The following is a 24,949-nucleotide window of genomic DNA, read 5'->3' as shown; positions in this document are numbered from 1 at the left end:
CGGATGTTCTTACATCTTTTACCATATCGGGCTCTATGTGTGATTCTCTTGGCGCATTACACTCGGAGGATTTCGGCTCCTATGATGATGAGCAGATGATTGTTTTCGTGCCCCTGTATCCTGACATTGCGTCGGTCTTTGATAATATGGTAAGTGGTTTATTTGAACTCTTCGTTTTGATGTTTTCGGGCCTTACTAATCTCGTCTTAGGATGGAATTTGTAGGCGTTGAATCGGTCGAGGTTGGAGGATGCACTCCGCCGACAAGAGATTAGGAAGTTGGAGGCTGCTCTTCAGCAGGAGAAGGAACAATCTCTGACCTGGAGAACAAACTCGCCGATGCTCAAGGTATATTGTTTACATAGTTGTGTTGATTGAGTTTTTCGTACCAATGTCCTGAGTCAATTATTGTTCTTCTAGCCGAAATATCTAGTATAGATCTAGACGCTTCTTCGGATTATAGGCTTATGAAGAGAAAATGGGATATCGAGAAAGATCATGTGGAAAATCTTCGACAACGAATTTCCAATAAGGATGGGAAGATAGACCGACAGGAGGCCGAGATCCAGAAACTTCAAGAGGAATTGGACAGATATCGCCTGTTTGAGTATGTCCCCGAGGAGATAGATAACTTACGGGCTCGCTTGGGCATGTTTCAAAGACTTGCTGGTGATAAAGCTTTACTAGCCTAAAATCTGGAGAGTCAAAATGGTTCCCTTAGGCTTCAAAATCGAGATCTTCATGAAGATCGACGACGAATTTTTAGGGAAAAAGTTGTGGCCGAACAATCCAACCGAGATCTTCTTGAAAGGACCAAGGGTTTCGATAAGCTGTCCAGTGACCTAGAGTGGACGCAAGCCCAGTTATCGATGCTACAATTGTCCTATAATCGTCAGAGGGCCGAGTGGAGCGATCACAAGAAATATTGCCCTTCGAATGAATTCAATGAACAATACTATAATTAGTTAACTTTGAAGCTTTATAAGGCCGAGGATGAGTTGTCCATGTCCGTGGAGTCGTTAGAATATATGTTGTCAACCCTATCAGGTCTCTGGAGTGTATGCTGGGGTGGCCTTAAGACCGGGTTAATTTGTTGTTTTTACTCCATGTTCTGTTATATTCCGTGTTTAACATGCTTATAATATTTTGTTGCAGCCGAGCAGGGTCGTGCTAAGGATCTAGAGCGAGATGTGCACAACCTCGGGCAAGAGGTGGAGCAGTGGAAGAAGGCTGAAGGCGAGATGAAAGTTAAGCTCCAAGTCGCCGAGTCGAGGTCCGAGCAGCTTTCTCAGCAGATTGTGGACGAGATAAATGCTCATCAGAGCGAGCTTGCTGAGGCGATCAAGGACGATGTAAACGAGTACATCGCGCAAAAGCGCCGCGAGTTTTCTCAGAGGAAGGGAGGGTCCGGTGTTGTTCCACCCAGGAGTTGATCACGCCTTTTGTAGTGCTGCGCCACTAATTTACCCTTTGTTGCGGGTTGTAATTCGTTTGAACACTTGTCCCATGCTTCTTTGAACAATTTCTTTAAATGGGGTGCTGTATCGCCAAGCTTGTTTTTCCTTTTCTATTTTCCTTGACAATTTCCGCCTTTTTCATTGTGTTGACAATTCTCTTGACAATTTCAGCCTTATCTTGTTGTTTATGTTACGCACCTGCATTTGTTGTCACATGTATTGGTTATTAGTGCCTTTTCTGTCGAACACACTCAACAAGGAGGGTTACCGGGATCGATGCCATGTCCCAGCCGAGGTATCTCATCACTATCTTTTAGATTCAGTGGAAGGGTTATAGTCGCCCTAGGTCTAGGCCCGATAATCCCGAGTGGTTATCGACCAACCAACTCGGGCAAGTGGTCACGGCCACCTGCGATGGGGGTAACCTTTCAAATGTAAGTAGGTTACCTAGCTGAAAAGAAATCGTATCTTAACAACCTTTGGTATCTGGATTCCAACCACCAGTATCCTTAGGCTACCTTGGTACTTGCACACTGCCACTGCCCCGAGTATCGAATAGCCAGTCGACTGTAAGTCACCTCGGCACTTCCACACTGGCTTTGCCCCGAGTACGAATGACCATTCGAGTGTAAGTCACCTCGGCACTTTCTCACTGGCTTTGCCCTGAGTACGAATGACTATTCGAGTGTAAGTTACCTCGGCACTTCTTCACTAGCTTTGCCCCGAGTACGAATGACCATTGGTCGCTCATGTCATATTTCCTACACCTCGCGGTTTTAAAGAAATGAATTACAAGTATGTTTACCTGTTTCCCTCGAACCCCTCATGGGTAATAGAGTTTCAGATGTTGAGCGTTCCACGGTTTTAACTCGGGTTTGCCGTTTGGTTTGAGTAATCGATAAGCTCCTTCGCCATCTTTAGACACGATTGTGTATGGGCCTCCCGACCTTGCCGCTAGTTTACCGCCCTTTTTGTCACGTTCCCAATCGGCTAGATATTTCAACACTAACTGCCCCGGTTGAAACTCTCTTGGTCGAACTCGTTTGTTGTATTCTCGTTGTAATCTCCTTTGGTAATTCTCCATTTTTTGCAACGCCATCTCCCTTGTTTCCTCCAAGTCATCGAGCTTGGACAATATTAGATCTGCCGATATATTTCGCTTCCAGGCTTCAGTTCTTGTGGTGGGTATGATTTCTTCAGTTGGTAGTATCGCTTCAGTTCCATAGGTCAGCATGAAAGGTGATAGCCCTGTTGCTTCCCTTCGAGTGGTTCGATAGGCCCATAAAACATTGTAGAGTTCTTCGCACCAATTACCGTATTCTCCATCTAATTTTTTCTTTATATTGTCGGCGATAGTTTTGTTTGTGATCTCGGCCTGCCCATTACTTTGAGGATATATGATGGTAGCCTTGCTTTTTCTGATGTTGTAAGTGTTAAATAGTAGGTCGATATTTTCTCCCTGGAGATGTTTTCCATTATCCGAGACGATGGCCGCCGGTACTCCGAGACGATGGCCGCCGGTACTCCCAAATGGCCGCCGGTACTCCCAAATGGCCGCCGGTACTCCGAGACGATGGACGACATATGATGTGCTCCCAAATGAACCTGAAGACGTCCTTGTCACGGATATGTCTCAGTGGTGCCGCCTCCAACCATTTAGTGAAGTAATCCGTCGCTACTATTAAGTATTTTATCTGCCCCGATCCTACATGTAATGGTCCCACGATATCGACCCCCACTTTGCGAAGGGCCAGGGGCTTACTACTGAGTTTAGAGTTACTGAGGGTGCATGTATCTTCTTACCAAACCGCTAGCATTCTTCGCAAGCTTGCGCCATTTGTTTTGCATCATCGTTCATATACGACCAGAAGTATCCCATCATGTTCGCTCTCGCTGACAGACTTCGTCCCGAGCTGTGATTTCCGGCTGCTCCATAGTGTAGTTCATTAAGGATTGTCTGGCCTTCTTCCTTACTTAAGCATCTTAAGAGTGGTCCCAGATATGATTTCCTGTATAGGATTCCGTCTCTTAGCTCATAAGCGGCCGATTTGCTTTTCACTTTGTTGATTTCGGGTCGCCCCTTGGGTAACTCGCCTGTATCCAAGTACGAATGAATCAGCTTTCTCCAATCTTCGTCCGGATATATGTCGGCCGTGTTGATAGCCACGTCGACGTGGACCTCGGGTGTCTCTGGTATAGATGGGGCGAGGAGTCTCATGACACGAATACCCTCCACACTTGGGTCTGTGAGATGGGATGCAATATATGCCAATGCGTCCGAGTGTCGATTATCTTTTCTGCATATGTGAGGAAATTTGATGCTGGGGATCGGGGTCGATATAGAACTGGGCGAGCTCCCAGTAATTCTGCAAAATCGGGTCGTGGATGGCGTATTTGCCTGTGATTTGTCGGATCACCAACTGCGAGTCACTAGTTAGTCTTACATCTTGTAGGCCCATCTCGACGATTAATCTCAGGGCGTGAATCGCAGCTTCATACTCAGTGACGTTGTTTGTCGCCTTAAATTCCAATCTAAACGAATGGACCATTTTTCGTCCCTTTGGTGTGGTAAAGACTATGCCAAGCCCCGATCCATTTTTGTTCGACGCTCCATTGAAGAATACTTCCCAACGTCATGGGCTACTTGCTTCGAGTAAGTCGGCCGGGTCTTCTCGATCTTCTTCCATTCCGGGTATGTCCTCGACCTCATCTTCGTCGCTTAGAGGAAAATCTTCTTCCATTCCGGGTTCCTCAGAGTTCTTCCCATCCCTGACGCGCTAGCCATCGGACACAGTGTGTCGTTAGTCCGAGATTCGTCCCTACATACGTCAGTGAAAACAGACAACACCTTACTTTGACCTGTTTTTGAAAATTTTCTATAGTACGCACGGTTTTTAGAAGAAAAAGGTGACCGACACCAAGACTGAGTTTCAAAAGTACGATTCCCTCTGCTCTGCCATGCTGACCTCGCCAATTTGCCCTGTTCAGACTCTAAGTGTCTCCTTTTAGAAGGGTATCATTCTACGTCGCTTTCAAAGTTGCACGACGTCGCTTTCAGTACCACAACTCTGCATTAACTACAATTTGTCCTACATTCCCTATACTCCAAATCATTAAAACCTAGTTATCTGTGGGCAAAAGGTCCAAATTCGTACTCTTATGAGGTCAGCACGCCACAGCAAAAACTGGACTAAGACTTATGCACTCCCTTGGAACTACAAAGGGATGTCTTCCCTTGATTCTTGGATTCCTTCACCGGCGACCAATAATCTCTCCGTGCTGTTGTTTTGGCATTTTCCCCCGCCAACATGGAACCTCAAATAACTTCAACCACACATCGAAGATGTTATTTGGGAGTTTATGGGTATTCCGTTGTTGAACTCGCGGGACAAAAAACTAAGATCAAAATACGAAGACAAGTGCGAAAATTACTATGAAAACGAAGATTAAGACACGAAAACAGACTCGCCTACAAGCGAGACTAGTCGATGATAGGCGCATTTATGTGCCTAAATTGTCCTCAATGTTTCGTATTGTTGGTACTCGTTTTCGTCATTATTATGGTGTTTTGTGTATTTTTAGGTATTTTTGGAAAATAAATATTGTTGGAAAAATCGGCTCGAAAAATCACTCGGAATACCCCCGGATGACACTTGTTATACGGAGCCCAGATTTGGTTAAGGGGCACCTCAATTACTAAGGGGCATCCCAAAAAGGCAGTTGTTATTCGCACCCACAACTGGTTAGGGGGACACCATCTTCTTCGTTTGAAACTTAAAAATTGGCGGGAAAAATGTGGCAGCTCTCTGAGAATTTTCGATCGAAATTTGAAGATGTTATAGTGTGATTCAATGGCTAAAACTTCACGGGAACACTTGAATGAGATATACAGGCGTGGTATGGGCTTCAAAATCATCCGGATTAGGTTGGACAATCGGCAGTGAAGAAAACAGGGTTGCTCGGGTTTTGGTTGCTCCATCACGAGTTCTGTTTAGTTGGCGTGTGGATTGATAGAGTTTTACTTCTGGTGGAACGTGAAAACAATGCCCTGAGAGTATATCGACATCAGCAGGCGTGTGAAGAGGCGAGAAAGGAAAGAAAATTTCCTTTATTATTTTTTCTTTACTGTCGAGATATGGGAAAATTTTCTGGAGTAATGAGCGAAGATTCTTAGTCCAAAGGTGTATAAATAGGCTATTGGGGTCGAGCAGAAGAGGGGATGGAGAGTTTGGGAGAAGTATAGAGCATTAACAGAGCGAGAAAATCAAGGAAAGTTTCTGCTGCTGCTGCTGCCATTGAAGAACACGACAGACCAGGGCAGTCGTTCTTCAACAGTGATAACGACTAACACGTGAGGGTCTTAGAATTACCGTCAGCAGCAGTTTATTTCTATCGTTTCTGTAACAGTGTTCTGCAACAATTATAAGTGTTGCAAACACCCGATTTACTCAATTATTTTCCTTTTCATCATTTGTAAAACACTTGTGAGCATCAATGAAATATTTTGAGAGGTTTTCCAACATGATGATGAGCTAATTCTCCCACAACCAAGGCAGTGAGGAAGCTATTTACGCATGAATAATTGGTAATCATTTATTTCCTCTAATTTATAATTTATAATTCACTCAATCACTGCTTTTGCAGAGTTTTTAATTGTTTGCAAAAAATTTCTTCATTAGTTGTGATTCAATTAGATAGGTTATGTTTTGTTTGGATAATCTATGCTTAGGGATACAATTAATTTTCGAGAATTTTCCAGATTATTTGTGACTTAAGAAATAAGAGTCTTAAAATATAATTAGAGTTTTGGATTGTTTACCATAATTTATTCATGTGTAATAGTGAAATCAGTTTCTTGGTTGTTTTCTAATATCTTGGAGACAATTTTGTAATAAGTTTTCTTTGTTTTTAAAATTTTATTAAGTCTAAAATTCATTGCCTTCACAAGCCTCAACGAACTCTTTACTACAACATATTTGAGATAACATCAATTTTTGGCGCCGCTGCCGGGGATCGAACCCGGGTCACCCGCGTGACAGGCGGGAATGACAACATATTTGAGATAACAACGTCTTCTTCGGTCTTCAACTGTTGATGATAAACTATCGAACCTCATAGAACCTTGACAATTAACTCTTCTCTTCGATTTCTTGCTTGACTTATAAATTTCTACTTCCCTTTGGCCTTGTTGAACAAAATGTAACGATGATTTTTTTCATTTTTCATTTCATTTCATTTTTCATTTTTTTTTGTTGGAGAAAAAATTACAAGACAAAAATTTACATGACCATGAGAGAAGGACTTTAAAACTTGGATCTTCGCAACTTGTGATGTCTTGGTATCATGGATTCTAACAACTTATATCATTTGCTCTTATAACTTCAACTTTGATCTTGAATTATTCTCTTCTATTGTTGCTTATAAACCTAAAACGTCTTCAACTTTCTTCATAGATTTTGATGTCGCTCCGCTTTTTGATGATGATAAGTTTCTACTGAGAGAGAGTCGCAATCCAGTAACTAAGACTACATTGTGAGGTTGCTTTGTCTTTCTGGAATTTCCCTGACCTACTTGCCTTTCCATCATGTATGGTTAGGTCCATCACGGTTACCCTCTAAAAGGAACAAGTTCTCTCCTGAATTTCAAGGATCTCAATGCCTTTTTCTCTAATGTCTCTAAAGGTTTTTATCCCTAGCATTACAATTTCTATCTTTTCGGTGAGAAACAGTATGTAAACTTAGCTAACCGGATACCATGTGACGCTAGAAGTTTCAAAAGTGCAACTAAAAAGTTCTTCCCCACCCCCAAACTTAAATCTAACATTGTTCTCAATGTTTCTAATGAAAGAGCAATACCAAAAAGTAAAGTAACATGAGGAATCAGTAAAGAGAGAAGTCGGAAAGATAGTACCTGGGTGAAGAGAGAAATCAAAAACTAATATACAACATACAATCGCCTCGATGGTCAATCAAGGGTAAACAGGGTCCTGCAGAGGGACCTCCTCAACATCACCTGTTGGAAAGGGCTCTAAAAAGGGTTTCAATCTCTGACCGTTAACCTTCGAAGAACTACTACCATTCGGTGTCTCGATCTCAACAGCTCCATGAGGAAAGACAGTGCGAACAATAAAAGGACCCGTCCACCGAGAATGTAACTTCCCAGGGAAAAGATGCAAGCGGGTATCATACAGAAGAACTTTTTGACCTGGAGAAAATGACTTCCTTAACATATTTCTATCATGCACAAGTTTCATTTTGTTCTTATACTCCTTCGCACTATCGTAAGCATCTATACGAATCTCGTCCAACTCATTGAGATGGAGTTTCCTATGGGATCCTGCCTTGTCAAGAGAAAAGTTTAGATGTTTAACAACCCAATAAGCTCTATGTTCTAACTCGACAGGTAAATGACATGCCTTGCCATACACTAGCCGATAAGACGACATTCCAATGGGGGTCTTAAACGCAGTACGGTAAGCCCATAAGGCATCAGTAAGCCTAGACGACCAGTCTTTCCGATTAGGATTAATTGTTTTCTCTAATATACGTTTTATCTCCCTATTGGAAACCTCAACCTGACCACTAGTCTGTGGATGATACGGGGTAGCTACCTTATGTGTAATACCATATTTCTTCATCAAAAGCCTAAAAGGTCCATTACAAAAGTGCGACCCACCATCACTAATTATAGCTCGCGGTGTACCAAAACTTGTAAGAATATTAATTTTTAAGAAATCAATCACAACCCTATGGTCATTGGTTTTACACGCAACCGCCTCAATCCACTTAGAGACATAGTCTACGGCGACAAGGATGTATAGGTTACCAAAATAATTAGGAAACGGACCCATAAAGTCAATACCCCACACATCAAAGACCTCAACAACTAAAATAGGGTTCAAGGGCATCATGTTCCTACGGGAAATGGTTCCTAATTTCTGGCAACGCTCACAAGTAACACAATAACGATGGGAGTCTTTAAACAACGAAGGCCAATAGAATCCACACTGCAATATCTTAGCAGCAGTCTTCTTAGCACTAAAGTGACCCCCACAAGCATGATCATGACAAAAAGAAATAATACTGGACTGGTCACTCTCAGGTATACATCTCCTAATAATCTGGTCTGGACGATACTTAAATAAATAAGGATCATCCCAAAAGAAGTGCTTAACCTCAGCTAAAAATCTAGAACGATCTTGTTTACCCGAATGTTGGGGCATTCGACCAGTAACAAGATAGTTCACTATATTCGCATACCAAGGTAATTGGGTAACAAAGAACAATTGTTCATCAAGAAAGCTATCCCTTATAGGAAGGGAATCATCTGGGGAACTAACAACTAGCCTAGACAAGTGATCTGCTACAACATTTTCGGCACCCTTTTTGTCTCTAATGTCTGGAGAAAACTCTTGCAACAACAGAATCCACCTAATCAATCTAGGTTTAGTATCCTTCTTAGACAAAAGATATTTTAAAGCAGCATGATCAGTATATATGATGATCTTAGAACCTAAGAGATAGGGTCTAAACTTGTCTAAGGCAAACACAATGGCTAATAGTTCCTTCTCGGTAGTGGTATAGTTCAACTGGGCATCATTCGGAGTTTTGCTAGCATAGTAAATCACATGAACTAACTTATTTTCTTGCTGACCTAGCACAACACCAATAGCATAATCTGAAGCATCACACATGATCTCAAAGGGTAGGTTCCAGTTGGGTGCCTGGACTATGGGGGCGGTAGTGAGTAATGACTTAAGATTCTCAAAAGCCTCTAAAAAAGCATCATCAACGACAAACTTAACATCTTTTGCAAGCAAATTGCAAAGAGGTCTAGACATCAAGCTAAAATCCTTAATGAAACGACGATAAAAACCAGCATGCCCTAAGAATGACCTAATATCTCTTACGGTTTTTGGGACCGGTAAAGTTTTAATAAGGTCAACTTTGGCTCTATCTACCTCTATACCCTTTGAAGATACAATATGCCCTAGAACAATTCCTGAACGAACCATAAAGTGACATTTATCCCAATTAAGCACTAAATGCTTTTCCTTACACCTAGTCAAAACTAATGACAAATGATGCAAGCACTCATCGAAAGACGAACCAAACACTGAAAAATCATCCATAAAGACATCTAAGAACCGTTCTACCATGTCAGAAAATATGCTCATCATGCAACGCTGAAAAGTCGTAGGGGCATTACATAGCCCGAAAGGCACGCGTCTATACGCAAAGGTACCAAAGGGACAGGTAAAAGTGGTTTTATCCTGGTATTCTGGGGAAATAACGATCTGATTATATCCAGAGTAGCCATCTAAAAAGCAGTAGTGACTATGTCCAGCTAATCTCTCTTGCATCTGGTCGATGAAGGGAAGGGGAGAGTGGTCCTTCCTAGTGACCTTGTTCAATTTCCTATAGTCAATACAAACACGCCAACCCGTGGTCACTCGGGTCGGGATTAACTCATTGTTATTATTCTGGACTACAGTAATACCAGATTTCTTGGGAACAACCTGAACGGTGCTGACCCACTTACTATCTGAAATAGGGTAGATAATGCCTGCATCTAATAGCTTAAGAACCTCGGTTCGAACTACTTCTTTCATATTGGGGTTTAGTCGACGTTGCATCTCCCTAGAAGGTTTGGTGTCTTCCTCTAAATAGATCTGATGCATACAAACAGTAGGACTTATACCCTTAATGTCTTCTATGGTCCACCCTAAAGCTTCCTTGTTGTTTTGAAGGACGGTTACTAGCCTACTTTCCCGATCTCTATCCAAGTCGGAAGAAACAATCACAGGTAAAGTCTCAGACGGGCCTAAAAACACATACTTCAGGGTATCTGGCAATGGTTTTAGGTCCAACTTAGGAGTATTTTCCAACGAAGGAACTAGGGTAGACTCGGGAACGGGTGAAGGTTCGAACTTAGGTTTCCATCCATTACTAGTGTCTAACAAAGGGGTTGAATCTAACAAAGCATTCACCTCATTAATCACATCATCATCATCAAAATCAATCCCAAAGTGAGCTAGGCATTTCTCTAATGGATCTTCTATCAAAGTGTTTGGTAATGACTCCTCTACTAAGGTGCCTATCATGTTCACATCTTCTACGCTCGAGTCGTCCAGTTCCTGGGGATTACTAATGTGAAAGATGTTCAGCTCAATAGTCATATTACCAAAAGACAAATTCATAATACCAGTTAGACATTTAATGATCGCATTGGAAGTTGCTAAAAATGGGCGACCTAAAATCACCGGTATCTGGTTCTCTGGGTCAGGGACATGTTGGGTATCTAGGATAACAAAATCCACTGGATAAATAAACTTGTCGACCTCAATAAGAACATCCTCGATCACACCACGAGGAATTTTAACGGACCTATCAGCTAACTGGAGTGTCATCTGGGTAGGTTTCATCTCACCAAGTCCTAGCTTAAGGTACACATGGTATGGAAGTAAATTCACACTGGCTTCTAAGTCAAGCAAAGCTTTCTCAACACGGTGTTTACCTATTGTGCAAGAAATGGTAGGGGACCCTGGGTCTTTATACTTAGGAGTAGTGGTATTCTGAATAATGGAACTCACGTGACTAGCTAGGAAGGCTTTCTTTTGGACACTAAGCTTACGTTATCGTGTACACAAGTCCTTAAGGAACTTGGCATAAGTCGACTGTTCGGGATCGACCTAACTGAAAATGTTTGCTAACGACTCGATCTTAACAACGGAAACTTAACTATCTCAACAGTCTTCAAACCAAACGATCATATACAGACTTTTACCGAGCAGAGTTCATCCCATAGCATCAACTAACACACAAAGTGCTTTTAGGAGCTTTTGGATCGTCTCTGTCGGCACATGCAGTCAAGGTATCCGGAGAACTTAGACGTCCCCTTAGTCGGCGCTAGAATGTAGTGGCATAAAACCACACACTACATCCAACGAAGTATAAGATGATTTAACACAAACTGAAGATAAACAAGCAAATGTATACACAAGGATATACGTGGTTCGGTATGATTACCTACGTCCACGGGGTGAAAGGATGAATGTTCTTATTTCTCTTCTTTGGTTACAAGTTGTTCTCTCCTTCTCAAATGGTGAAGCTCTCACAACTAAAGTATGATGCCTTGTTTTTCTCTCACCTTTAACCTACCTCTCTCTCTCGACCTTCCCTTATATTTATAGGCCAAGGTCGACATACAACAGAATTATAATGTTGGTCACATTACATCAATTTAGCTATTCCTTATCGGACCTTCACTGCTCGCACGATTTTCTGGTTTGACCGATAGTTATTCACCCGAGGCCGAGTCTTAATCGTCCGGTTAACACGATGTCACCCTTCTCTTCTTCTTGTTCCTTTGTTTGACCATCTCCCTTCTTCTGACCGGGTGCTTTCTAATTGTTCGCCCGACCTGTCAGAGGATAAGGATCACGTCACATCCGACCCACATGATACCTCGCTCCTTGCGCCGTCTGGTTCTATCTTGTGCTTCGCCGCTCTTGGTTCTTTGGTGTATCACAACTTAGGATCTTGCCCCCTAGCCCTATGGATTATCTACACCTACAGTCGTGTAGTTATAGACCCCAATTTACCCAGTTTTTTTAACTCACAACACTCTTTTATGAACCAAGTGTTTCAGTTTGCCTACCATAGATGGCTAGAAATAAGTATGAGGGGATGAGTGATTTTGAAGATTGAATAACTGGGAATGCGATGTCAGTGGGGTTTTTTTTCTTTTTGAGAAGAGAGTGTGATTTCCTCGGATTTCCTCCCCATGCAGAAATTATACCTCGCGTTTTTAGGGGCCACCCGAAAGGATTTAGGGGCCATCAATTTATACCCAGCCAAAGACTCTAGTTAAGGGGTACCCTATATGATATTGAAGTTACATAAATGCCCTTCTGGTAAAACTGTATAAAAACCAAATCAAAAAAAATTCTACTCATTTCAACTCTTCTTCTTCCAGTTTCATATTATCTTCCGATTGTGGAAGAAAAAAAACTTTCCCTCGTTCAACCGAAACATCGCCGCGAATCGTAAAATCAAAACATCGTCGATTCGTTTATAAAACAATGGATAAGGGAAATGAAACCCACAGACCTAGAACCAAAAATGTTGCTCGGGGTATCGATCCAAAGATTGGGATTTTAGCAAGAAATAATGAAATTGTTGCTGCAAATGAAGAAGAACGCGAAGAAGAAGTACCCGGCATTGTAGTCGGTGGTGGCGATTCCGATAGTCAAACACTTCGTTAACTTCAAATGGCCCCAATTAGGTAAGAATCTATCATTTTTGGGGTTTATTTCGCTTTAATTCGACGAATCGAGAATTTTTTTTTTTAGGGTTTTCGGTTATTTATCCAGATTCGGGCGATATTCATGCTTATTTACTTCCGAATGTAGTCGTGTTCTTCATTTCTCAAGAACATCGACAGTATTCGGGAGAAATATTTGTTGGTTATCTGCCGAATATTGTTGGCCATATCTTCCTGGATACAAACTGGTAATAATCGGTAGTTTAATGAATTCTTTGGCTTCCGAATATATTTAAGTAGACACACAGTATTCGGAAGTACAGTCACTACCGAATATATATATATATATATATATATATATATATTGAAAAAATCTCAAAATTTCTGATATAGGAAAAATCCCATTTTGGGGCCAGTATTTATTCAGAAGAAAATATAATGTTTTATACCTCCGATTGTGTAGGATAAAATTTTAGAGTTTCTGAACTCCAGTTGATGAATATTCGGTTGTAAACATGTTTAGTTATATTCCGATTGTTTTTAATTCGGGAAAAATATGTGTCTTCTTACTTCCGAATTTGTTCATTCGGAATATTACAAGTTCAAAACAAACCATGTCATGGCTCTAGGTGGTTCCAAGGGCCAATATAGAAGGTTAGACAACACATATTCAGAAGTTTTGGTAACTAAGTTAACTTCCGATTATTTCAAGTTCAAAATTTGAAAAGTATCAGTTTTTCCCAAATTCTGATTTTTGGGCCATCGTACATTCGGGACTTTACAAAAAACATTATCCTCCGAATATTACAAGTTCAAAACAAACCATGCCATGGCTCTAGGTGGTTCCAAGGGCCAATATAGAAGGTTAGACAGCCCATATTCGGAAGTTTTGGTAACTAAGTTAACTTCCGATTATTTCAAGTTCAAAATTTGAAAAGTATCAGTTTTTCCCAAATTCTGATTTTTGGGCCATCGTACATTCGGGACTTTACAAAAAACATTATCCTCCGAATATTACAAGTTCAAAACAAACCATGCCATGGCTCTAGGTGGTTCCAAGGGCCAATATAGAAGGTTAGACAACCCATATTCGGAAGTTTTGGTAACTAAGTTAACTTCCGATTATTTCAAGTTCAAAATTTGAAAAGTATCAGTTTTTCCAAATTCCGATTTTTGGGCCATCGTACATTCGGGACTTTACAAAAAACATTATCCTCCGAATAATATAGTCGTGTTTAGAAATACCAACTTAATCGGTAGATAAAAATTTAAGTTTGCCACCGAATGTTTTATTCGGGGGGAATACGTGTATCGTTAGCAACCGATTGTAGTGCATCATTGATATGAAACCTCAACGACCATATTTTCAGAAACCTCAACGGCCATATTTTCAAAAATTAGATCCGTTGGAACTCTAATCTATATAAGGAGGGTAACCCCTCTCAGTTATTATTGAGTAAAAAATCGGAATGAAAATCCTTTTCAATGGCAAGTCCATCATCAATCGACAACATACTTCGAAGATGCAAGCAAACAACTACATCAATTGCAACAATGGAAGAAGAAATACAAAAAAGGAACAAACAACCCAAAAAAATTAAACCATCGTTAGTGGCAACGGAGGAGGAGGAAGAGGAAATCAAGGCTAAGAAGCGAGGTCAAGAACAATTCCATCATAGAGAAAGATTAAAACAAGTTGAGGAAGAGATCGAATGGATAAAAAATTATTACATTGTGAAAGATCTACCCAAAGAACAGCAGGACGATCGTATATTTTGGATTAACGTTTCATTGGGTCCTTTTGTTGGTAAGTACAAGAAGCCACGCCACAATTATGAACCATCCCATGTTTCTTCAAGGTGCACCATGTTATAAAATTGTGCACCCAGTACAACCATATTCTTGCTAGGCACAGAGACGACAGGTTTGCGGCACAAGATGCTTATTCCAAGTGGAGAGAAGAGTCGTTTCTACATTTCGAAGCCGCGTTGATTGTTGCATCTCGGACTGGGAAAAAAGAATAACATGTGATGTTTGAGTGCTGTAAATTCAAATTTTTAATTTTAATCGGCGGTTTGATAAAATATGGAATTCCCGAATATGATTAATCGGATTCAAGTGTTATAATACTGTTGTTCCGATTACATAGTTTAAAAAAAAAATTATAGTCGTGCCTTGAAAAAAAAACGATCAAACATCGTCATCATCCGAGGGGATCAATTCGAGTAACTCAGCGGGAAAGTTGTTGTCCATAACACGATTCCAATCAACCATGTTGGGCTCATATTGTTTCACCCAATCCTTGCAATGGTTCATCGGGAAGTAATCGTGCCACTTACTCAACGGAGGTAACGGACAATCTTTCTTTACTCTTAAACCGATAAAATGCATTTCATTCACAAATGCCATTACGATTCTTCTATCTTTAACCGACTCGTCGCAAGCCGTTCTTGTGGGTGCAAACGTCATGCTAAGTCCATACATAGGAGGAACAAAGAAATGTACCACGCAATTCAAAATGTCCGCTAGGAGATATCCAAATTTAGGCATTGTCATTCAATACTTGGATCCGATTGTCTTCAATCCCTTTCGGCACTTCACAAGCGCAACTAAGTCTTTGAACTCTTGTTCTTTGTCGTATCCATCTCCTCGCCTTATCATCTCCATATAAAAACCCTTGTCCTTCACTAGTTGTACCGCCATCTTATTTCTTAAATATTGGCATTGGGTGACATCTTCGATATCCGCCTCTCTAAAGTAACCCGTTTGTTCCGTAGCAACGTGAAACCCACAATTTCCATCCCCATCAACCTCGTCGGTCGAAAAAACAAATGGAATGATAAGTGGAGGGAGTTGTTCCAAATACTCTTTGTATATTGTATATGTGGATCGATTTGGTCTTCCATTAAGATCTCTAGGGCAACGAAGAGTACCTTTGTCCTCTTTTATACTAAGAATTTCCATTGGTTGGGTTTGTTGCGAGGCGTTCATTTGCTCAACAACTTCTTCGACAACATTGGGTTGACTTACTTGAGAAGGCTCTGTAGAGGTTATTAAATAAGTCAAACTGCCGAATATACTATATTCGGAATCCTATCGGTTATCCAAAACACCCGATTTATGCAAATGAATGTACACAGTTTACTGAATGCAAAAAATGATATAATCGGAAGCTAAAATATATAGTAAAACAGCCGAATATAAATAACCGGGAGATAACTTTAATCGATAAACATCCGATTTTCAAGTTTTCGGAATTTTTATTTTGAGGGCACTGTTATATTCGGCAGTCAAATAATGTTAAACTATTACCGATTGTAAAGGATAAGAATACTGAGTTTTGAAATTTTTTGAGGAATTCGTTTTTGGGGCTATTCGGGGGTAAATAAATCTACATAACTACCGAATGTAGATTTTTTTGGAAATCCAGTTTGGGGTTTTTTCTCATATTCGGCAGTAAACTACTATCTTGGAACTACCGAATATACATATTTGGTACTCAGTGTGTTATATTCGTAAGTTTATTCGAGAAATTATCTACCGAATCTGGGTAGTTCATGGCATTCAATGCATGCAATAATCGGTTTTTCTTGTTTACAAAAGCACACAAACGCATGCAAATCGAGTATTTGAGATTCTTAACACAATACCTGTGTTTTACATGCATCGTTAGCTTCAATATCAGGCGATTCTCCATTTTCTTCCATGAAAGGGTCGTCTAGGTTTTCCTCTCCACAAAAGTTTGGATCATTCAACATATACCCCAAATCGTCTTCTCTAAACGGTCGTGAACCCTCAACATTTTGTTCTTCGCCATGATTCTCACCTTCTTCTTCATATCCATCCATTTTTGTAGTGATAAAATGGTTTTCCCTTTTTTCCTTCACCTTCTTCTCTATAACTCTAACAACTCAAAAATGAAAAAGAAATGGAAAAAATGAAACAGAAATCATTCTAATATTGCACCGACTACAATCGGAAGTCTGGGTAATATTTTGGCTTCCGATTGCAATCGGAGGATAACAATGTTATCATATCCTCCGAATATATAAGGGTAATTTCGCCATTACGATTTACGCGAGATAAGGGCTGGCTACATTTTCCCTTTGGGTGACCTTTTTTGTTTTATTGTTGGCCCCTAAAATCCTTTTGAGTGGCCCCTAAAAATGCGAGGAAATTATAAATGAGAGATAGTGGGACTCATGCATGGAGATATTTTTTTTTACTTTTTTACTTTTTACTTTAAGATATTTTTCTTACTTTTTCTTTAAGGTACGAGACAAGAGATAGATCTATAGGTCTCCTCCACTTAAAATGTCTGAGTATGGAGAATATTTACTGTACTATTATTTCTCGTGGCTAAAAATAGAAGTAAAAAGTGCGTTCTTTTACTTTGTCGGGTGACCACAAAAAGGTATCCGATGACCACCTCCTCCATGAATCATGTTACTAGTTATACGTTAAATCGACCAAATTAATCGCCAACTCGGATTATACGTCCACATTTGAAATCCTCAGACCTGATTCCCCGTTAGTTGCTCTGGCTGGCTGATTCGTCCAGTTGGTATAACTCAGCCGACCTAAATACCAAACGTAACGATTTACATTACAGTTTCATGAACGATTTAAATCTGTGCGGAGCCGGGATCTTTTTTTATTTCGCGTAAATGTGCAGCTACTCGACCATCCGATGACCGATATGTCATATCATTAACGGTGGACTTTAGCCACAATTAGCTATCCACATATACTAATGGAATTTATATAGATTTTCTTTTTTTTTTCTTTTGGGTAACATAACATGTATTTATAAAGACTAAGTAAGCCTTACGGTACGAGGAAAGGCTCTCCCCACTACTCTTCGTACAAAAGATTAATAAAAAAGTGAGGCGGAGTGGAAATCCATTTTTGGTCTGTTCCTGCAGAAACAACATACATTACTTAGCTAATTTATCTGCCACAAAATTACCTACCCTGTAATTACGACGGAAGGAGATCTCCTGAAAATTCTTAACCAAGTTATATATATCCTTGAGGACGTAATTACATTTTTGTTTTCTTTTTAAATGTAATACCTCTTTTGAGTTTGACTTCCAGAAATAATAGCTAGTTATATAGGTATGAATAAAATATTATGATCCAAAATGAGTGTATAGTTGCAATGGTGATGCATCCTATTAAATTAGGGGTGCACATTTCTCCCATCCTTATTGGTTTTTATCTAACCATAGTTATCTAATATGAGGAATGGGAGAAATAATATTAAATCCTCATTTAATACACTTTCTTTCTTCGACATTTTAATGCCTACATTTTAATCTTCATGTTCGTGGAATGATCAGATTGATTCTCCGAATCATTGCCAATTTCGAACAATTAACATTGCCATAATAAATATTTGAAAAATAAAAACTCTAACAACACAACATGATATTTTATCAGGAGCAAAATGAAAATCAATTGAATTCTAAGAGCTAACATCATGAAGAGGGATATCCCTTCCCCATCCCTCGAAACCCCAAAAATCCAAGTACTATGGTCTCCTAAATCCCTATTCCTGTAGGGACACTCACGTGTTTCTCTACAAGGCTGATCAGATCTGATCAGCCTTGTAGGGAAGGAAAATCACACGGGTACTCAGTACCCGTATTATTTTACGCTTTACGCGTACTAAGTACCCATAAAGCCGTTGATACGAGTACTCAGTACGCGTAGCTTTTTACACGGGTATTGAATTACGCGTTTCCGAAATTATATTTGTTTGACCTTTTTCATTTACGCCTTTCTCACACCCGATCCTAATCATCCATCATTAATAACGACTCTATTTTCTACACCGTGGATCCCAACGGTCATTTTTTCAAAATCCCTATAAATACCACTCTAATTCTCTACTCAAACCATACCAAATCAATTGATTTCTTATTTTCTCCTTCTTATATCAATTGATTTCTTCTTTCTCTTCATCTTACTATACGTATTTGGTATTTAGATTTATAAAACCACCCTTTTTTTTATCTTAGTAGCTTTCAAAATGGTACTTAATTTTGTCACACAAGAAGAGGTTGATCTTACTACTGCTTTTATTTATGTGAGTATGGACGAAATTGTGGGTTCGGCGCAAAAAACCGCTCAGTTTTGGAAACGTATTCTTGAAATTTTTGAGTAACGCAATGGCAATCCATATGAAAGAGATTGGGAAGCTTTAAAACCAAGATGAAAAATATTAAAAAAAAGATGTCAAAGAATTCGTGTCCATTCTTAACGCTCTATATCGGCAAACCAAAAGCGGTGCGAACCACTAAGGTTTGATAAGTTTTATTAATTTTTTAAGTTTTTCCGAATAGTTGGTGATAATAGTAATGAACCTAATGTTTGTTATTTAATTTTTCAGACAAGAGATGCTCGCCTTCAATTTCAGGATCAACATAATCAACCATTCAAGTATAATGCATGTTATGAATTGTTTAGAGCAAAGGTCCCTGGATATAATTATGAACTAACTGTGAGCCAAAACAATGAGTTTTGGGATAATCATCGTAACTTTGTCGCAGTCGAAGATGGTACTGAAGTTCTTCCCAATGGAGATACTCGTTGGAAATATAAGGAAAATGCACGTCCTATAGGAACAAAAAAAGCCAAAAAAACTAGCCAGACAGAAGAAGGATCGTGAGCAAGGTATATATAGAGAAGATGATGAGGGAACATCTTCGGTTAAGATGGAAGAAGATAAGATCTATCAACAAAGCTGTAGTATTTTGGAGTATCTTAAGGAAACACGATCAATGAAGGAAAAAAATGAGAATGGAACAAGAATCCCAATACCAAACTTTTTGGGGGTATACTCAACCACCGAGTTATCAAATGGAAGATCAAATCAATTTGCAAACGCTTCAACAACAGACTCATCAAATGCATTTAAATGAAGACAATACAATAATGTGTATGGACCTTAGTCGTTTATCCCCCAATGAAAAACAATATTATGTACGCAAGAAAAAGAAGATTTTGAAGGGGAAGGGTATAATCAGCGTTGAAGATTCAGAAGACGAAAATGTAATCCAGCTCTAATGGTTTTATCTTTTATTGACTTTAGGTTTATATTTATAGTAAATGTTTAAATTAAAAGTGTTGTATTAAATTTCTAGTTAGTATTGTTGTTAACTTAATTTTAAATGTGTTGTCTATATTCATTGAAATTGTTGTTTGAATTAATTAAATTTTCAATGTGTTGTAACCAATCGATATTCAAATTCAAATTAATAACTTCATTAAACTAATGTTCATAAACAACTTTAAAAATAAACTACAACAGATCATTCTGAATTACATGTTATTATTTTCCTTGTTGTCAGATTCAACGATCAATGTCGCTTCGATATGATAAAACGGTTCTCCTGTCCAGACTTTATATGCATCTTATGCAGCGGATCTGTCCCTTCTGTACCTATCGAGTAACTCATTGTACTTGATACATAATTTCCTAACATGATTAACCCTTGAACAAATGTAGGATGGTTCATAATGAAAGCGTGATTTCTTTCCCGTCGGTTTAAAGTAAGGACCCCAACCAACTTCAATCCAAAATATAGTATGATCTTTAGGATCTTCGGAAAATTTATCCTTGAGAAGGTAAAATTTCCTAATCCATTTTGTCTCTCTTCAACATCCTTTAACCTTTCCCTCAGTTGGAATTGTTGTTGACCCCGTTCTTTATCCTTGATTTTTTCTTCGTATTCCTTGAGTTTTCCTTGGTATTTTGTGGCTCCCTCTGATGAATATTTGGTATATTTTGTCAATTTTCCTTTGCTTAATAGTTCATCCATCACATTATTTAATTTGGTAGGTGATGAAGACGTCGTTGCGTTCGTAGTAGCTTGATGTCGTCTTTTGCATATCTCCTTTTCCATTGCAGCAATTGATGGAGTGGTTCGCTTGCATCTTCTAATTATTTCTTCGACTGAGTTGGTAGTTGCTGATTGATTTGCCATTGAATAGATGTTAATCTTTGTTTTTCAATTCTAAGATTAATACTGCAAAGAATATGTAGATTGATGTTGCAAAGAATCATGGGTTATCTTTCTTTTATATATATATGATTTTTTCCCAACGACCATATTTCTTAGAACTCGTGCCCAACAACTCTATTTTTAACAACTCGTGCCCAATGAATCTTTTTCCCAACGTCTCTATTTCCTAACGGCTCTATTTTTTTAATATAAATACCGAACCTTTTTTTTTAACCATCAACAATCTCAATACATTCTTAGATATAAACAACCTTATTCATGTGTTCTAACAGTTCCAGTAGAAAAGGAAAACAAACAGCATGTGTGGAAGCAAAACAGGGTTTGTCCATGTTGTTTCATGGATACACATAGTCTGCTTCAATGCCCATGGCTATATACAAAATGTCCACAACAAGGTTGCACCGACACTAGGAAGGTAAAAGAGTCGATACCAGAGAAGATAAGGTATTTGGAATGTGAGTATGCTAAATGCCCGGGAGAAGCACAATGTTTGGAGGATGCTATGAAATATGCGATCAAACAAGAAAAAGTTGAAGAACTCTGCAACAACTTGAAACTAAAAGGAAAGGTGGAGTTTGAATGCACCAAGGGGATTCCGTGTCAAACTGAGGGTTGATATTTCTTTATGGAAATGCACCGTTCAAGGGCAAAAAAAACATTTGGAAAATGTTATTGGAGATGCCTTGAGTGTGGAACAGTGGCATGGGTTGAATAACTGTCGTGTTTGTTTAATCTAATATCAATTGATGTAATGTGACTTTTTATAATTAGTATGTGTGAGATTTTAAATGTCATGAACATTTAGTAATATGTGTCTACAATAAATAATAATAGTTATTTTCATATTCAGTTTAACAATTACATTAACGTTCAACTAGAGAGATATACCCACAAAACCTATCTTCATTTCAATTCTTTACTCTTCATCTGATGATTCAGAAGATGAATCTTCAAAGGGGGAAGGGTTATACTCTGAGAAGTTTTTTTTTCAAAATGACATAGCAGTTAAAAAATCTAAAAGGTTTCCCCATCTTTTTTTTGTAACTATCCAGAGCATGTTCCTCCTACAACAAAAGAAAACAATATCAATTTACAATTAAATTATTCAACAATTCAGTACACATACTCAAAAGATTGTTTGATATGTAACCGGTAAGTTTCTTACGATTTCCGAAGGTATTGGATCCCTCAATAAATATAACGATCTTTGTGTCTATACATATACTTTCACGTCTGAAGTTATAATGTTTAACCTTATTTTCAAATACGTAAGAGTTCGTTGATTCGGATTCTCGTTATGTAATGTCAACATTTGCAGCAACTGCTCCAAAAGGTTTGTGTTATTTAGTTGTTCATTTTCTTCTTCATTCTCCCGATGTACTTGAACCCATAAACTAACTATCAATTCGTCTTCATCTGGAATATAACCCACCATAATTAACTGAGAAAAGTGTTGTGTATAACAACTTGGACAAAAAGTAAGTGTTTATTTTTGAAGATGGAGAACTGAGTTGGACGAGCTAATTTGTTCATTGGTAAAGAGATTGTGAATCCTTTATACATGGACCGTTTACATATCCATTCACTATAGAACGAGATTTTACGGATAAGAATACTAATCCTTATACTTTACAAATGGATTAGATTTCGCGGATTATCGTAATTGTAAACCATATGCCACCAAATCTAAACTTCATCATTAACATACATAATTGAAACCCAAAAAAAAACTAAAATTTGTTATTACAAGTGCGTGTAAATTCGAAAACTTAAAACACAACAGTTAAATAAAGCCTATGCCTCAGAAATCATCATCATCGTCATCATCATCATCATACATACATACCCGCATCATCGTGCGGAGCATCATCATCATCGTCTTCCTCAGCATCGTCCTTCTCATACTCATCATAATCGCCAGAATCCTCCTCATCACCAGAATCCTCATCGTCATCTCCATCATGTTGATATTCGTCTCTCACATGTCCGTAAGCATTAACATGTTCATATTCTTGTTGAAACTCATCTGGGGTTTGATTATTGTAATCTCCATAATACTCAAATGCTCCATCCTCGTTTTGGCCTGGGACTTCTTCTTCTTCTAAGTATGTATCATCATAATCTCCTTCTGACGATGGAATGCCACGAATTCCATATCTGAACCCTCCAAACTAGACAAGTCCCCTGTCGCGCCTCCTCTACCAGGACGCGCAGCAATGTGCTTGAAAAGATAATTTCTTAGTTGCATATGCACTTCTAGGTTTTTCAGAGATGACATAAATACACGACCATTAACAGTAGGTTTCGAAAGTGGAACAGGAACAACCCTGCCCTAATCCCTATCCCGACGCGCATGCTCGATAATGATGTTGTGTAAAATAAGACAACATTTCATAATTAGATTCAAGTCAGATTGGTGCCAATACTTACAGGGAGATCCGACAATTCTGAATTTACCCTGAAGCACTCCAAAAGCACGCTCGACATCCTTTCTTTTAGCCATTTGATACTTGTTGAACCTAACAAAGTTGGGAATATCCAATGTCTGAGAAAAAGCTTGTACAATTGTAGTCAACTTTGGATAGATACCATCGGCTAAGAAGTAACCCATATTGTATTGGTGATCGTTGATGACATAATTGCATGGAGGTTCTACACCCTTTAGCATGTTATCAAAAAGGGGTGAGTGTGCCAACACATTCAAATCGTTGTTTGATCCTGGCATTCCAAAAAAGGCATGCCAAAATCACAAATCATATGATACCACCGCCTCTAATACCAAACTACTCTCTTTATATTTACCCCGGTAAGTTCCTTGCCAAGCTACCAGACAATTCTTCCATGGCCATTGCATACAATCAACACTACCAAGCATTCCAGAAAAACCTCGGTCGGCATTCTCAGCCAGCAACCTATGAACATCTTCAGGAGTGGGTTCACGCAAATATCTTGCTCCAAAATTCATGCAAACGGTGTGGAAAAATCTTTTTAGATACATGTATATTGTGGTAGCACCCATACGAGTGTAATCATCAGCACTATCAGCTGGCGTACTTTTGCATAAACATTTCATCACCGTAACTAATTTTATATGCGGAGAATGCCCCATAGTACCGGTTGCATCCGGACGTTGATGCCATTCCGGATCCACTTCAAGCAATTTTCATAACAATTTCTCGAATAAGTCTTCACTCATGCCTAGACGTTGTTTGAATTGTCTAGAGGTATAACCGGTTCCAGGTGTAAAATAATCATTCATCATTTTGGCATCATGCCACACTCGATCACGCGTTATTACACTACGTGTCTGTACCTCCCTTGGTATAGGTTGTCTAATACTACGCAATCGTTCATCCAAACATAGTTGTGTAAACATTAGCAAAGCTTTCTCTTCTTCATCACTATCACTAGAGGTATCCAAATAGATTCCATATTTAGCTCTCACATAAGAACACATTAGACTCATTATGCACCTTAAAAGACAAAAAAAACAGTATCAATTTGTGTATACCATACATAAATATAAGTCTACATTGAGATGGTAGTTTACATTCATTTCATTCAACATAAATCAAGACACACAACAAATAATCATGAATTTTTCACTAAATATATGTTTCAATAACGTTATTGAATTGCATACTACATACCCAACCAACCTAATATCAAGAATTTCATCAAAATTAAAATCAAAATCAAATTAATTTGAAACCCTAACATTATAATCACTCACCTTTAGATGATTTTTTGGATGAAATTCGAAATTGAAAAATGAATTTGTTTCACCTTGTAGTAACCATCAAACCCTTTTAATATAAGCAATCGAATCGCAATGAATCAACACGAAAATCAAAAGGGGGTAAGAGGGGTTTTGAGAGGATGAAAGGAGGAGAAGAAGAAATAGTCAACTGAAGCTAGAACTGATGTCTTAAACCCATGAAACGGGTACTCAGTACTCGTTTGGAACTATTCGTACGGGTACTGAGTACGCGTCTCGTGTAGGGAAGGGATGAGAGGGCACCATAGCAAGACTGCCTTTCATGTGCCATCCCTTCCTTACATTTGAGGGATAGGGAAGGGATAGCTAGAACCATAGTGCTAGCTCTAACACTATGATGTTGAAGTAATTGCTAATAATCGAAACATGAAAAAGTCATCATCACGTTACTGCAACAGGTGGCATTTGCTAACAATATCT

General features: G+C 39.0%; 1 protein-coding gene across 1 annotated transcript; it reads right to left on the bottom strand.

Moving 5' to 3' along the window:
* Window positions 1-21,795: 21,795 nt before the first annotated feature.
* LOC113294439 (pheromone-processing carboxypeptidase KEX1-like) lies at window positions 21,796-23,860 on the bottom strand. Its single transcript, XM_026542832.1, has 4 exons — window positions 23,554-23,860; window positions 23,209-23,469; window positions 22,598-22,879; window positions 21,796-21,815 (listed from the first exon to the last, which is right to left on the bottom strand). Exons 1-4 carry the CDS (start codon window positions 23,858-23,860, stop codon window positions 21,796-21,798), a joined length of 870 nt encoding a protein of 289 aa, XP_026398617.1.
* Between the last annotated feature and the right edge of the window lie 1,089 nt (window positions 23,861-24,949).

The sequence above is a fragment of the Papaver somniferum genome, chromosome 7, assembly GCF_003573695.1.
Source record: "Papaver somniferum cultivar HN1 chromosome 7, ASM357369v1, whole genome shotgun sequence".
NCBI classification, from domain to species: domain Eukaryota; kingdom Viridiplantae; phylum Streptophyta; class Magnoliopsida; order Ranunculales; family Papaveraceae; genus Papaver; species Papaver somniferum.
Note: the sequence above shows the minus strand (reverse complement) of the source record. Positions and strands in the feature narration are given on the sequence as shown.